General features: G+C 49.2%; 1 protein-coding gene across 1 annotated transcript; it reads left to right on the top strand.

Moving 5' to 3' along the window:
- Positions 1–772: 772 nt before the first annotated feature.
- On the top strand, positions 773–2,729 carry LOC141930281 (uncharacterized). The gene is made up of 3 exons (XM_074840921.1): positions 773–1,302; positions 1,400–1,905; positions 2,023–2,729. The coding sequence occupies exons 1-3, from the start codon at positions 773–775 to the stop codon at positions 2,178–2,180; spliced, it is 1,194 nt and encodes a 397-aa protein (XP_074697022.1). The 3' UTR covers positions 2,181–2,729.
- The last annotated feature ends 13,153 nt before the right edge of the window (positions 2,730–15,882 follow it).

The raw sequence follows: 15,882 nt of genomic DNA, 5'->3' as shown, positions 1-15,882 counted from the left end.
GCAAGAGGTGTGCGAGCATCTACCTGTCCGTGGGCTGCAGAGTGGAGGTGACCTTTCCACGGGCCAGCGCCGAGCTGCTCGGAGAGAGCGGGGCTGTGCGACTGCTGAAACGGCCTGGCAGGAGGTCTTTAAATTGCTCGATGTCTCTGTACTGAAAAGCAATACCTGCTGAGATTAAACCGTTTGGCCTCCTTCCCCCTGTCTCCAAGGCAAACATAGACAGTTCTATTCATACCCACAAGAAATACATATTTCAGCATTTGATTCTTTTTGTGTGTGCTTTGTTTTATCTAGCGCCATGGAGCTTGGATGTCTTTTTCATCTCATATTGTGCTTTGGATGCAGCCTCTTTTATTCAGCCCTCTCGCTGCCTTCATAAAGAATAACAGCGGCAGTTGTTGTTTTTTCCCCTGGAGCATGGGCTGCTGTAAACCAAAGGGAAACTTCTTGCTGAAAGAGGGAGAGAGCAGGCGGGACGCTGCCATATCCATTTCCACACCAGAGCTGCAGCCCTGCAGGCCCTGCAGTTTGGCTTTCTCAAGCCTTCATGGAGAGCAACAAATTGTCCTATAAAAATTCTTTGGTGGAATTTTCTTTTTCTAAGGAGACAGGCCCAACTTGTAAACTTGGGACTGAAATCTTCTACTTCTTAAATGGACAGCAAAATCCAAGATAGACACTGTGGCACTGGAATCTAATGGGATCCTCAGGTTCTGCCCCTCTTCCTGGCTGTGGAAAGCCCATTTTGTGGGCTTAGCTAAGCCCCCATCTCATGCAACCTCTTGGCAACTGTGATAAAGGAGAAAACCTTGCAAGGACATTTCTGCTTATCTTCCAGTTGAGGAGGCACAACGAGCTGCCAGCCCAAGTGCCAGACTTGAAGGATGTGGTCCAGCCTCACCTCCATCTTCCCATGAAGGTGATTTGGGGTGAGGATGGGAACTGCTGCCTCCAGCCTCTTCCCTTCCACATCCAGCTTGGCAGTCACGCTGTACGTGCACCCAAGGAGCCAAAGGTGCATAAGCCCTGTCCTGAGGTATCGTCCGTCTTGCTGTTGGTGGCCGCACTGCTGACATCTGTGCTTCCCCCTGTTTATGCCCTCAGCTCTGCAGCATGGCTCAGGAACAAGTGCAGCCGGGGTTTCAGCTCCACAGGTCACCAGCTGCTGATAAATTGCTTTCCTGGAGATCAGTTGCTTCCCCTTTGCCATGCAAAACGCCTGGGCTGCCTGCACAGAATGGCTCTGCCGGACACCGGGGAGAGGACCCCATCACAGTCATGCTTGTTACACTCTGAAAAACAGTAAGAAAATAAGGGCCTCCAAGAGAGAGGAAGGGCTGAGTGGGGGGGCCTGGGCACCCTCCTTTTCACTCCTCCTTCCCCTTCTTTCCCTCTCCAGCCTTCCTCTGTGCCTGGAGGTGGACAACATCCAGGGCAGTGTGTGTTTGGGGCGAAGATGCAACAAAGAAACTCCCATAGGTCTGCATTACATAGATCCTCCCATTTTAGTTATTTCCACCTTAATTATAAATAATGCACTAAGCAGAAATTTGTTCATCCAGAAACCGTCATCCAGCCTGGATTATCTCCCAAGCAGAGTGCTGCAAACCACACCATCCTTTCCGTGGTGGTTTCCAATGACCATGAGTGATGTCGGAAGCAAGAACATCTTGTGGCAATATGTTGCCCTTGAACCTTTGAGTTGGGAATCACAGGTTTTAAGGCATTTGAAATCTGTGTCTGAAATCTGTGACTCGTGTCATGCTCTGACCTGTGAGAAGGGATGTTTTGAACCGGGGTGGCTGTGTGAGTTAACCAGAGCAGCTCTCCTGGGACCCACGGTGTCTGGGAGGTGGTGCCCAACAATACCCCTCCCAGCTCTACAATCTGGTCCTTCATGCCCAGGTAAATACCAAAACCTCTTATTTTTTTAAACAGATCAGCCTCTCTTTGTCCTGGGCTGCTTGTCTGCCCAAAAGTGGGGCCAAGGCTGCTCTGACTCTTGTTTTTCTTGTTGCAAAGGGCCAGGTGAGGGATGGCCGGTACCGTTCCTGCTAACGGAGCTGCAAATCCAACCCTCCGGCACCCAGGGCAGAGGAGGCAGGATGGGCAGGGTTGGGAACAGCATCTCTTCAGCCACATGCGTCTCTTCAGCTGCGCAGACCACCGAAGACAAATGAACTGGAGGAAGCATTTCCTCTGCTGAAGGCTCACACCCGGGAGGTTTCTGTTCACAGTGTAGGTCAAGAGTTGAAAAATGAAGAAGAAAGGAAAACAGATAGAAAGATCCATCTTCCCTTATAAAATCCCCAGAGCAGGGGGCATTTGGAAGTCATTTTTCACTGAGCTGAGAGCTGTTTCTGGCCCTTTAGCAGACATTATTCTCAGACCTCATAGTCTGGGACATGGGGAAGCGCTTTCCCTCCATCCTCACAGGTGTTGGAAGAGGAGCGTTATCCTGGGTGCAAGACACTTGGCACCTTCCTCTGAGGCTGAGGTCCATGGTGGTTCGGGCTTTGGGGCAAGGTAGAGTCCAATGCATGCTAAAAATTGCTCTGTTCATCTTTTGCAAAAAGAAACAAGTGGCTTGGATTTGCTGGCATTAATGCACAGATTAAGGGGGACAGCTTTTAAGGGGGAAAACCCGTGCAGCAAGAGGAAGGAGAATTTCAGCATGGTTAAAGGAAATCTAAATAAAATTCCTTTCTGGAAGGAATTAAAGAAAATTATTTTCCTTGTGTTTCTGTCTCTCTTCTTCTGGCTTATAAAAACACCTTGGCTCGGATATTACATCAACTCTGCCTTTTATTAAAAACCCCCGCTCCAGTTGTGCAGATTTCATGCTGTTACATGAAAGTAAAATTTTATGACCAGAAGCTGAAATTAGGAAGGAAACTTTTTGTTGTTGTTGTGGGTTGGACTTTGTTGGTAGTCATGAGGGTTTATTTATTTTTGCTTTTTCTAAAGCACAGCCAACTCCCCCAGGTCTCAGCACTCCAGGCAGGTTTTTTGGGGATGCTTGTTCCAAACAGGTGCTGGTGTGGGGGAAGCTGAGCCCTGGACAGAGCAAGGGGATGGGTGATGTTCTCCCAGTGCTACTGTGGTTGCCTTCGAGCAAGTAGGGGTTTCATGGCTGTCTCAGAATAGGACGTATGTGTGGGAGAGCAAATGCATTTCATTGCACGGGACACAGGTCCTGGGTGTCCGGCCTGGAACATTCTCGTGTTGTGAGCAAGGTAACCATGCAAAAGCACGAGCTATTCCCTCCTCTCAGCCTCCCGTGTAAATCCAGATCTGATGGATGATACTTTGGGTTGAGCCTGTATTCAACACCAGCTGCTTGTTGGCTGGGTAGTGCCAGCAGACATTTTTTTTTGCCATCTCTCACTTTAAATGTGGTACTTCTGTTTTTTCATTAATTCCTCCTTCCCCTGCTAAAAAAAAAAAAAATGTGGAAGAGTGAAAAAATGTTTTAAAAGGTCATTCGGTCCTTCCTTGTTGGGTGAGCTATTGTGAGATTAAGGAGTTACTACATCTGAAGGTGTTAAGAGTTGCATGGAGTTAGATGGAAGTTACAGCGAAGAATTACAGTGCTGGTTTCTTGTGGGACCTTGGCAAGGCGGCTTTGCATCTCCAGGATCTGTCCCTGCAGCCCCTGTTGCTCCCCAGCCCTTGGGACAGATTCAGAGACCCCCGAGCTGGTGGGATGAGCGGCGTGGGACCATCCCACCAGCCCAGCTGTGACTCGGGGCTGGGGACAGGACATCTCGGGGGACTTCAGGGCATGGACCTCCTCTCCTGCCGCGTCCCTGCTCCAGAGACACTCGCCACGGCTGGGATGGGGGATGTAGGTCAAGCCCCACGGTCCCTCCGTTTCCTTCCAGCCCAAACGTCTGTGCAACCTAGTCCTGCCCTTGGAAGATTTACGGAGCAGCAGTAAGTATTTCACCAGCTCTTTATTAATAACGCGGCAATAAAAAAGGTGCAGCCTTTCTTTCCAAGGACTCGCAGAGCCCTTAATAATCCGAGGAGGGATTTGGCTCCCCCCAATAGATAGTTTACTGGTGGGCATGCTTTACAGCCCCTTTGTTAGAGCGGGGCTGTTCCCCCATCATCAAAGTGCGAACTGAAGCTCCGTGATGGGCTAGTCCATAAATCTCTCCCCTCTAATCCTTTCCTTTCTACTATTTTCAAACTGGGGGAGGAGGGGGTGGACTGGACTAGGCAGGCCAAAGCTTTAACCCTTTGTGCTTGGGGGGATCTTCTCCTTCTGAGCAGAAGACGGTGCATGGAAGGAGGGCTGTTTCACGGCAGCCTTTTAGAAGCAGGTAGTTATATTCAGCAATTAAACCCCAAATGACAGCTTAAAGAGCTCCTTTGGAAGTTTAATAAGTCCACCACTGTATATAAGAAATAAATCTGGCTGCATTACAATCACTTCAAACTACTTAAGCAATAAATGCAGAACTCTGCTCTTATTCATCCATTACGTGGGTAACGTTGCTTCACTCCTCACTTGGTTTCCAGGGCTGGGACGCCAGCGGAGGACCCAGCCCAGCATTTGGAGCCAAATCAACACTGCGGAGATCACAGGTCTGTGGTAGGGAGGTGGGGTGATCCAGTGCTTCACTTTGGGGCTGCCTTGAGTCTGAGGCCAAAACTAAACACTTGTGGGCTCTGTGGAGGTGACAAAACCATCTGAGTCAAATGCCAAAATCTCTTGCTCTGTGGCTGGTGATGTGTCAGGCTCTTGACGGAGGTGTTGCATCCTGCCTACCTGGAGGCTGATCTCGGTGATGAGGGAACTAGGTCAAGAACAAGAGGCAAGACGGTAATTTTGGTCTTCGGGTGTTTGTGCAAACACCTTCATCAAGGCCCGGTTTTGATGGCCTGGATGTCATGTTGTGACACCAAACCATTTCTTGGTCGTCAGTGGAGTGTTACCATCCCAGTGGCCGCTGGAGGTCGGGAACAGGTACGAGGTCCATCGGTGGTCACCTGAGGTTCATGTAGAGAATCTGGGAGCAGACTTTGTATGGCATCTGATCTGCTAAACCAGGGTTTCCAGCCCCTCCTGGCCCCGTTACCTTAAACCTGCCCACTATGGGATGGATACCCAAGAGAGGAGCAAGCCCAGGGCAGGATCCAGCCAGCAAGGGGCTGCCTCCCTCCCCCCTCCAGCTGCACACATCTCCATTTTTTAGGCATTGCAACGGTTGAAAAATGAACTTTGTGTCCATTTTATCATAAAAGATCCCAGGCTTTTTAAGCCCAGCTTTATAAACAGTGATGAAAGGTCTTGCAACGGGCAGAGGTCTGCTTTTGAAATTGAACAAATTGTCGTTTTATGGTTCCCGTGTGTGGGGGGTGCTGTAAATCTCTGAGCATTTAACGCATCTGTTCTTTTCCAACTACGCTACCAGCGTCTCAAGGAGGAGAGGGAGAAATATCTGACATTTCCTGACATAGGCTGCTCTCACGGCCCCCTGGGAGTTCCTCAGGAAAGTTTTTAAAGTAATATTTATGGATGATCATGGTGAATCAGGCCCTAAAAGGTACAGAGAAAGGACTGTTGTTCATTAACATGTGGAAACTGTGCACGGAGGATTTCCCTGTGGAGGGGCAAAAGAAATGGAGTGAAAGTGAAATAGCTTTCGAGTTAATCCAGATCTTTTTTAACATTATTGTCGTTGGTAAAAATCGGAACCTTATTTTGGATGAAAAGAAAAAAAAAGTTAGAAGTACATTTTTGGGATGGTTTTCCTCAAAAGGGTTTTCTTTCCAAAATTCCGTAATGAGTTCCCTAGCAAAGATATTTGTTCTTAGTGATATATGGATATGTGGTTGAGTTTTGGTCTTTGTTCATACACATCTCGGTACTAAAACAACAATATATCTGCTCTGGCTAATAATCTAGGAATAACTTCAATTTGGTGGTTTTTCCTGAAGATAACTTCCTTATTGCCGCAAACCATTTAGTTTCAATTTGATAAAAATGTTCTTAAAGCTTTGCACTCACAACCACTTTCACGTGATGTTCTCCAAGTTAAACCTCCCCATCTCAGTAAATAACAGAGACTTGTAAAATCCCTCCGCGGTTACTCAGTATTAATTACTTGAATTTTATGAATAGGAAAGCTGAGCACAGGAGGAGGGGTGGTCTGGGAGAGTGCGAGTGGAACAGCATCCTGGCGTTTCGACTTTCAGTGCCTTTTCCTAAGGGCAAGACCGGTGCCCTTGTGAGCCAGTTAAAAGCCTCCTGTAGACTTCACTGATAACACAAACTCCCTAGAGGTGAGCCGGGGTTTGTCCTTCAACGGGTTTATGTAAAGTACCTTTGGAACAGATTTATTCAAATGAATGCATGGAGAAGATAAGGCCACACGTGTCCTTTGAGCTACCTGTTTCTTTCACTGTAACGTCTTGAGGCTTATCTGAGCGTGCCCGAGATTAGAATTAGCCAGAGAAAGAAAAAGTTAGGGTATATTGGCAAAACAACATACAGATTCCTCCATAATCCCCAGGGTTTGAATTTCTTGGGACTTTTGCTGCAACCCTGCATGTCCTGCTCCCAGAAGAGACCACCAGACTCCTGCGGCTCCCAGTACCTCCCTGCGTAGGGATGGAATTTCCTTGGGGTCTTCTGGCCGTGGCGTTGTGCAGGCGGGCAGAGGACCCAAGCTGATGATGGAGGGGGTGCGTGGGGTACACGGGGCCTTTGGACCGAGCGCTGCAATGACAGGGTCCACACCAGCCCCAGCTCATTGATGCTGGTGAACTGACACCATGCTAGGCTGCCATCCTGAGGGTCCAGGTGATAGGATCGTTGGACGAAGCCTCTGAAATTGTCAGCTTTGGGTCCCTTTCCATAAGCATGGGATGGTTTCAGAGTGACCAAGGCCCTGCATGAGGCTGTTTTGATGTGCGGAGCCACGTGGATGCAGAGGTGGGCATACCCACACAGACTCCAGATTTCCAGGGAGCAGCAGCTGGTCCACTCCTCTTTTTAAGAGGTGCAGTGCCCAACAGATGCAAAAACTGGGAACAACCAGGTAGTAAAAAGAAAGTGCTTCTTTCCTATTGTAAGACATCCCACCTTCGCAGTGTGCGCCGGAGCTGCGGTACCTCTGGTGTTCCTACCCGGGGGCGATCAGCAGCCAGAAGGACCTACTTGCGCATGTTCATCCATGAGAAAACTCTTCCAACTGCTCTCGACTCAGCACCTCTGCTCAACTCTGTGTGTACTTGGCACAGGGCAGGAGGTGAAGAGCCCGGGCAGAGCAAACCTGTCCTCCAAGTGCCTGCGATATCGGAGCCCCAGAGAGGCGGCAGGCAAGACGACGATGATTTTTTTGCCTGACGTGCTGAGCTACAGCTGCTCTACCCCGTCCCCTCGGGAGTGGGACGAGGAGAGGGGCACAAAGCCACGATGACTTCACCAGCAGCGCGAGGGTAGGATGGTGTCCAGCTGATCCTTGCGAAACACCCTGCCGAGCGTGCTGGCCCGCAGGCACGCTTCCCAGCTCCGCGTGTGCCCTGCCATCGCACAGTCCTCGCTTGGGTCACTTATAACCCAATACTGGGTTATTACCCCAGGCATCAAAAAAGGGATTTTTTTTTTTTGCTTTTCAGTGACTTCATGAATCCAAGACGCTGCCAATTATCTATCATTCATGGCATTTAAAACGTCAACACCTCCCTCCCAAATGAAAATGGAGTTAAAGGTCCTGTGCTTCCCTGTGCCCTTTGCTCTCCCCCATCCCGCAGCGGGGCCGTGGAGATTGGCCTTTTAGGAAGTGGCCAGAGCAATCCTGCCTCCTCGGCTCAGCTAAATTGGTTTTGCACTTTAGGACCGTGGCCTTGTGATCCTGCGCCCAGCACGTGCAGTGGGACCTGGGGCAAGGGGGAGGACCTGGGGATGGGTCTGGTGGGGAGCCCGGTTTATCTGTGCCTCAGCTGTGTCACTGCGGCTCAGGAGCTACTGGGGGACAGCCGTGTTTGGTCTGCAGTGGTCTGTTCCCAGTCTTCCCAGTCCAGAGGTATTCAACCCCAGAGTAGGTGCTCTAACTCTTTGCTCATGACTCCCATGTGTTTCCAACATCTCTGTTAAAAAGAAACCTCCATCTCTCCCCCTCGTTTCCTTTTCACTGAAACTCTGCTTCAAACTTGCATAAATCTTGCCCAAAAATAACACTGGCCGCTCTCCCAGCTGTGGGCGTCGTGACTTCTGCGCAGGGAAGGGAAGGCTGCGATCTGATTCGTTTCATGGCAGATTTCGGTCAGCTTTGGCACCCCTCCATCCTTGCTGGTACCAAATTTACAAGGTTCCTCTTTCCAGCTTTTCACTCTTCTCCTGGGCTTACCTCTGCCTCTCTGAGGCCTCATCTTTGGAAAGCCACGGTGTTTTCTTGGCACAGCTGCCTGCGAAACGTGGCACAGACAAACCAATAAAAGTAGCCAATAAACTCGGCGAGTTTTCTTTTCTTTGCTGCAAGTGGCCAAAGCAGCGCCGCTTCCTTTGGGATGACATTAAAATGCAGCACAGAGGATGAGACTCGGATCCTTTTCTGTTTGTTTCCCGGCCGAGATATGATTTTTCCACCAGTGCGAGAAGAGTTCTGAGAAGTTTTTTTACAAAGGAAAATAGTTATAGAGACAATTGCCATGGGTGCTGGCGGGCTCAGCCTGAGGTCCTTGCTCTGCTAACCAGCCTCTCGGTCAGCGGTAGCTAATCGAAACGAGCTAAACCCAAGGGCCTGATGCCCAGCTGGTACAAATTGGTCACACTCTGATGATTTTAATGATCACCTGTGCTGATAGCTCCCTCGCATGCTCCTGGTGGAAGGCATTATAAGGAGAAGAAGGGCAATTTGTTCCTTTTGGAATTCCTTCCACCTTCTCTGTGCAGAGAGGAAGGACATCGAAGGAGCTGAGCCCTGGCTGATCCATGTGGGTTGGAGGGCCTTTGAGACAAGGAACTGGCTTGGCTCTCTGGCAGTGTGGCTTATCTTCCTATCCAAGTAAATCAAGAGGAAAATGTACTGAAATGGTGGGAATGACCTACCAGCCCATCCTAACAGCTTGTGCCATGGGGAAACAGCAGCAGGAGAAGCCCTGGGAGGCTGGCAAGGGAGCCTTGACCCTGCTCCGAGGCTCCAGCCAGCCTGGACACGCAATCTACTGCTGGTTTGCAAGAGCCCCGGGAGTGACCCGCTTGGGCAGTGCTGCTGGGGCCAGCCGTAGTCTTCTGGGCTGGGGAAGCCCTGCTGCTGGCTGCAGCCCTGCTGAGGGCAAGGCACATCATTTGAGCTCAGCTACAGTCAGTCATGGAACCCCCCCCAGGGCTGAGTCCCACCGTGGGACCCTGAGTCCAGCTCAAGACACAGTGACCCCCACTGACAATGCTGACTTGTGTTGCTTCAGTGGAAAAACTGCTTTTCTCTCTCCCCTGGGTATGGTTGTTGATGCCCTGTACTCGTGATGGGAAGCAGGGACCCTTCCCTCCATTTGGGAGCCCAGAGAGCTCCTCTCTCGGCCAACCCTTTGTCTTGGTACAGTCCTGGCCTTTCTGCACTGTATTAATTTAAGATGCTGTGAAGTGAGAGGTGTGGGGGTGGGGGATGCTGTCTAAAACTTGTTCAGAGCCTTTGCTGGATAAATCCCCGTGGAATTTAATTTAAACGAGCTGACACCAGTATGAATCATGCCAGCATTACCAGCTCTTGAACACTTCCTACCAACTGCCTGCAGGGCTCTTGCTTTCTTTAGTTAAAGTGAAGACTAAAAGCATCTAAAACTCTTTAAGACCTCTGGCCTAAAAGAATACTGTTTTTTCTACTTTTCACTGGAGGAGGAAACAACATCTGCTGTAAAAATCTGCTGGCCAGGGGCAGAGGGAGCGGATACCACTTATCACATTTTCGCTATTGGAGGCAGCGGCTGGTTCCCAGCAGAAAGTGCCTCAGCCCGGGCCCCGTGATCGCGGCGTATTCCGAATGGTGTCTCATCTGTCTGCAAGCTGGACAGATTAGATATACGCAGAGAGGATGGAGGGAAGAAGGAAAGGACAGAGGGACGTGGATGGGAAGGAGGAAGGAAATGAAAGCAAGACTTCCAGGAAAGGGAAGGAGACAACACTGTATTTACAAACGTGTACCTGGGCTTAAGTGAAGTCTCCTAAATGCTGCTGGGACACAAAGTCAGGCTGCTTTACAATAAAGCAAAGTCCATGAGGTAGCATGTCTGTTCCCGGGCTTTAACTGAAGAGTGACATCTCTGAAGAGGCAGGAAAGTGGTCAGGAGTAAGCATGAAACATGTAAGATTGCAGAATTCAAAAGGATAAACATTATTTGATACCTTATTTATAGGGCACCACAGGGGAAAGGTAAAGGTTTCAGAAAAGAAAGAAGCACTTTAATTTTATCTGGAGATTTTCCAACAATAAAATCTAATCCATCATTCTCTCTGTGTGACTGCTCTTAATGAAAATTTAGAGGCTGTGACTGAAATTTAGAATTCACAGGGGATACTATTAGGAAGATGTCTAGCAGCTATGCAAAACCTGTTATATCATAGCTCCTGCCAAAGGCCGGGGAAGAGTGGAGTGTGAAACGGACAGCTTTTAATTTGGCGTGCCGAGGCTCCGCAGCGCCGAGCCTTCCTCTCCCGGGTGGCGGCGGCTCCTCGGGACTCACGGCGGCCGTTCATCCAGTGGGATCAGCTCACCGGGTGACAGCCGGGCTCCAGCAACGGCAGCTGTGGCGTTGATTTCAAAAGAGACGGGATTTGGCCCATTTACAGTTACTTTTTACCCAAAGCACCTTGTTCACCCTACCTTAGTCCCTCAGTGGTGATGAGAGCTGTAGATCTCTAATGCAGTCTCTACGTTTCTTGGCCAGATTTATTGATTGCAGTTAAGGGCTTTCTGAAAAGAACAAAACTATTTTCTGCAGTGTTTGCTTCCAGGACTGAGCGGAGACCCTGCAGTGAGGCAAGGGCTGTCGGACACCATCATGGGAAGAACATCCCAGCTACCTGACGGGCTTGGCGAGGGGTGCAGCACCCACACAGCTCTGCTGCACCCACACAGCTCTGCTGCACGCCGTCCTCGGCCGTCCAGGCCGACAGCAGGACTGCACTGCTCAGTGAGCAAAAAGGTATTGCCGGTGCTTGGGGGGTGATGGGTGTATTTTCCTGTTCATCACTTGGACGTAGACCGTTCAGACCCCTTGCACGCCAGCCATGCAGCCTCTGCTACTGCTGGTCAGGGAACATGTTCTCAGTCTGTTCTCAGTCCGGGAACCACCAGGACCATCGGCCCATGCTGGTGCTGCGCCGAGCCAAGCAGTGCCTTTCAGCTGAGGGTGAGCATCTCTAATCACTACCAATCCTCTGCACTTTATTTTTAATCAAAGCAGATCACTAGACTGTTTCCAATACTTTTTAATGGGCAAAAAGGGGCTTCGATTATAAAGACAATAATGTTAAATAATTTAAGGGCCTGGATATACATCATGAATCAGTTTAATACCAAAGTCACTGCCAATTATTCAACTGATCCAAAATGAGACTCCATCACAAAATGTTAAATCACAGGATAAATCTGTCCTGGGAAGGGCTTTAGTAATCAAAAGTCTCTCAAAGCAGAAAAAGCTTTTCTAAAAGCAAGGGGAAAAAAAGGTTACAGCTTAAGCCAGACATCATATAGTAATGCCAGATGTTAAACAGTTGACTTAAATTATTGGCAACTATCAAATGCAAGATACTAATACTACTGGTTGCAGAGCTATGCCACCAAGTTTGTAATCTGTGGAATGGGCTTAAATATTCCTTTAATTTTCTGCCTATGGATAACAGGCAATTTGGATTAGCTTCCGCAGAATAATAACCTCCTAATTCTCAGCAGATGAGTATAAGCCTTCTGCAACATCAAAAAAAACAAGACCACACTTAATATGTAACCTTTAATGGCATATGTTTTTAAATTATATGACTCCACTGGACCTGTGTAATTAAGCACAAGAAATGCCTGAAACCACTCTGCCTGCCCTGCAGACAGCAGAAGGCACCTAGATTGTCCCCTGCTCCCAAATGCAGAACAAAACATCCAAAAAAGTGGTCACAGATTTGCACATCAATCTTCTCTACCCCAAAATTTGCCTTTGAAAAATGCTGCCACGAATCCCTGTGGCTGGAGAACGCCAGTACCCCGAGATCACCCGGAGCTGGGGCTCGCTCCATACCCATCTGCCCATTTGGGTTCTCGATTTCTCACAGTGGCCTTTTTCCCCCTCCTTCACGCGCTCCTGCCATCCCACGTCACCCATCGTGTCACTGTCCAGCAGGATCTGGGGGCCAGGGCTGACACCTACTTATTTATTTACTTGTGCAGCACCCAGCCTGGCATGTGTAATCCTTCATAACTCCAGCCAAGTGTCCTGAACAATCCTCCTGCGTGGCTTCAGTGACCGCTTGCCGCTCGTGGCTAAAGAAAACGGGATCTGGGCACCTCCTGACTCAGTCCAGGACCAGTGGGGACTGCTGCGTCCCCCGAGCAGCTCGAGCACACATCTTTTCCTGCTGCCCTTGCAGCATGACCACAAGACCGGGCATCTCACACCTCGCAGGGTGAAATTTGTTCTCTCTCTGCTGTGCTTGGGAGATGTTAGAAATAAATGGGGCAGAGTCCCAGCTTGGCCTGTTCTCCAGCCGATCGCTCGTCGGCACGTGTGTTGTGCAAATTAAGACTCCCCAACGCAGCCACAAACCTCCACAGCCCGTGAGCTCCCCGGAGGCATGAGGACAGCCCCCAGCCTGACCCGCTTGCTGCAAACTGTAATAAAATGTCCTGCAAGTCTGGGCTCAGGCTGAAGTAACAAAACTCAGCTGTTCAGATGAGCCAAAGCCCACATTTGCTTTTGTTTCAATTTTTTTTTTCCCTCTTTCCTTGATACAGAGCTGCAAGCATTTCAGAGCATGGACAGCGGGGCTGGGTTTGTGCCTGCCTCTGCACGGGGGGGAATGTCCTTGCTCAAAGGCTGGAAGATGGGTGAAACGGCGGTGAGGAAAGGGTCAAAACACATCCCCCCGACTGCGAGCAAAAGAAAAATGTTGGCAGAGCAAACCTTGCCACAGGAATAAAAGGTTGTCCTGACTGTTCATATTACTCCACATGGGGTGAGTAAAACTGTCGGTCGGACTGAAGCGTCTGATATACAAAGGGGAATAAAAACTCATTAAAGGTCTAAAAGGAAACCCTATTAAAATACCAAATATAAAATGGAGGAGACTTGATCACCCTAGCGCTAGAGAAGTGTCAGGGTTTTTTTTTTTTTCCTGAAGCAGAGGAAATGTGTTTGTGGAAAGCCAGGTGGGATGAGGGGCAGGTAGAGTGTCAAAGAGCACTGATAATATTTCAGGGTCTCACTAGGAGCCTGAAATACGAAGGGGATTTATTCGGCTTTCGGCGGGGAGGAGAGTGCTAGCAGATTTTTGAAGGCATTCCAACGAGGTTCATATTCATCTGTTTCTTAAATCGAGAGCTCTTGGCTGCCGCTGTACTGAGGTAGGGAGCATCTCCACCTCTCCTCTCTCCCGCTTGGGACACAGCCTGGCTCGTAGCCGAAGGCGAATTAGCACTGGTGGGTCCTTGTGATTCTCCTGCCCTGGCCCGGCTGCTGTCCCTCTGAAAAGCCAGCAAACCAGACCATTTTTACAAGGACTGAAATACCCTAAGAACGGTCTTTCTCACGGCATCTCATTTCTACTTTATTTGGTCTTGGGGAAGGAAAGAAATTACGAGGGGAAAGAGCTAAATGAACCATTTTCTTTCAAGCATTAAAAAACCACGTCGTCCTGCTAGCACTGGAAGTAATGAAGCCTGGTTTCCAACAGATTCGTGCCTCATGGTTGATGAACTTTAAACCGAATTGCACTGGGGCTGCGGCGGGCTTTCCCCCCTTCTTAGACACCAGAAAAGCCACGTGGGGAAAAAAGACATGATGAATACCTCACCCAGAGCAACTCCCACATGATCAGCCACCCCGGAGTCACCTTCTTAGGCGTTTTCTCCTGTGTGGACTCTCCGCTGGCTTGCAGGCATGAATGCTACCAAGGCTTTTCCACAGCTTGGGAATTTTTGTCCCATCTCGTCCCAGATCTGAAGTTTTCTGGTCTTGGTTGAACTCAGAGAAGGCATAAATGGAGGCTTTCTCTCTCTCACATGCACACATCTCTTATCACAACACTTTTAGGAACTTGTTACCTTTGGGATTTCTACCTGCTGTCCATTTGGTTGAAGTTGGCACCAGAATTCAGTAATTACCAGGGTTGGGGCTGTGAGGGAAACATGCATACACGGGTAATCACCACAGAAATCTCATTTCCTCACAAAATCAGGGTCCACGTAAAAGCTTGTTTCTTCTTTAGGTGGAGGTAGAGAGCTGCTAAGGCAGGCCCCGAGCTAACCAGTTTTCCTTGCTCTGTTACCATTTTGCTCCTCCTGCACTTTTTTTTTTAACCCCTCCTCTTGGATCCTGGTCTTTGGAGAACAAGGATGGTTTCCTCCCATCTCAGCAACATCAGGATACAAACAGGGCCCGGCATTCACTCATACACACGTTATAATCACGTAAATCTTGTTTCCTTATGAAACCTGAGCAGAGCTGATTCCATACAGCAGACAATGCTTCGTCAGCCCAGTGCAATGCCCTAGGAGGCACTTCAGAGACTAAAACCGGGGGGAACCTGCCTTCATGTCACCATGGAAAGTTTGCCCATTAATAGAGGCAACGAATCTGTGGAGATGCCAAAAGTAGCTAAAAAAGACTGCAACCCTTTTCCCAGAAGCTCAGTTATAAGAATCTCTGTTACAGTTCCAGCACCGAACATCATTTTCTGGGCCAAACAAGCACAAGAGCCATGACGTGAGTCAGCTCTGAGTGCCTGGAAAGACCTGCAGCACCTTGGTTGGGCTCAGTAGACTGATGGATTAGCACTTGTCCATGTGGAATTGTAGGTTTCGATCCTCAGAGCCTTTTCCAGTCAATTGATCTAACCCAAGCCTTTCATCGGGTACAAATGGGCCTTTGACTCTTAACAGAATGAAGCAGCAGTAAATATAAATGGGACGTGAAAAATTTTTTGAAAGGACATTTTAATGGTCTGTTCGCTCTGCAGCTCTGCTGTTGCAGTCAGAGAGAAATTCCCTTTCTACTCCAGGAGCTGGTGGATAGAAACCCATTCCTCTGGCCCTCGGTTGCTCACTCCCAGGGAGCAGAAGTCTTCTGCATCTTCAGTTAATGCCCCGACCTGATCCAGACTGCTCCTCGTCAGGCCTCCTGGAAGCACTGATGTGTGTCCAGTCTGGGAACCTTCCACGCCTCTTCCCTGTAAAATAAATCAAGAGCATGGCAGGGCTCTGTGGGGAAATGAGGGGCAGAGTCCCAACAGCCAGTAGCAGCTTTACTGATCCGTAGTGTCACGTATTTCTTCCTTAATGTTTCACCTTCCAGCCTGCAGCTAATTATTATCTATATTCCACTCCTTTATTTTGAGATATGCCCAAATATACCCTCATCTTCTTCATTCCCAAATCTCGGCTCCCATTGCAGGCAGCTGACAAACACGAGCCCATGCTGCGCCAAGCCCCAGCCCGCAGAAGTGCAGAGCTCCCGCTTCCTTCGCATGGAAAGGGGCAGAGACAAGTGCACGGCAAAGCTGTCTGTGCCACAGAGGGATGGGAAAGCTGTTGCTCTCATGCCAAAACATGAGCAGAAGGATCTGTTTGCGTTTCCAGGTGTGTTTTGAGACATTTCTAGCACCTTATGGCTCTTGCTGGCCCTTGAAATGGATTGAACGCCAGCCTGATCGCTGGTCCTCAC

Source organism: Strix aluco, chromosome 15 (assembly GCF_031877795.1).
Source record: "Strix aluco isolate bStrAlu1 chromosome 15, bStrAlu1.hap1, whole genome shotgun sequence".
NCBI classification, from domain to species: Eukaryota; Metazoa; Chordata; class Aves; order Strigiformes; family Strigidae; genus Strix; species Strix aluco.
Note: the sequence above shows the minus strand (reverse complement) of the source record. Positions and strands in the feature narration are given on the sequence as shown.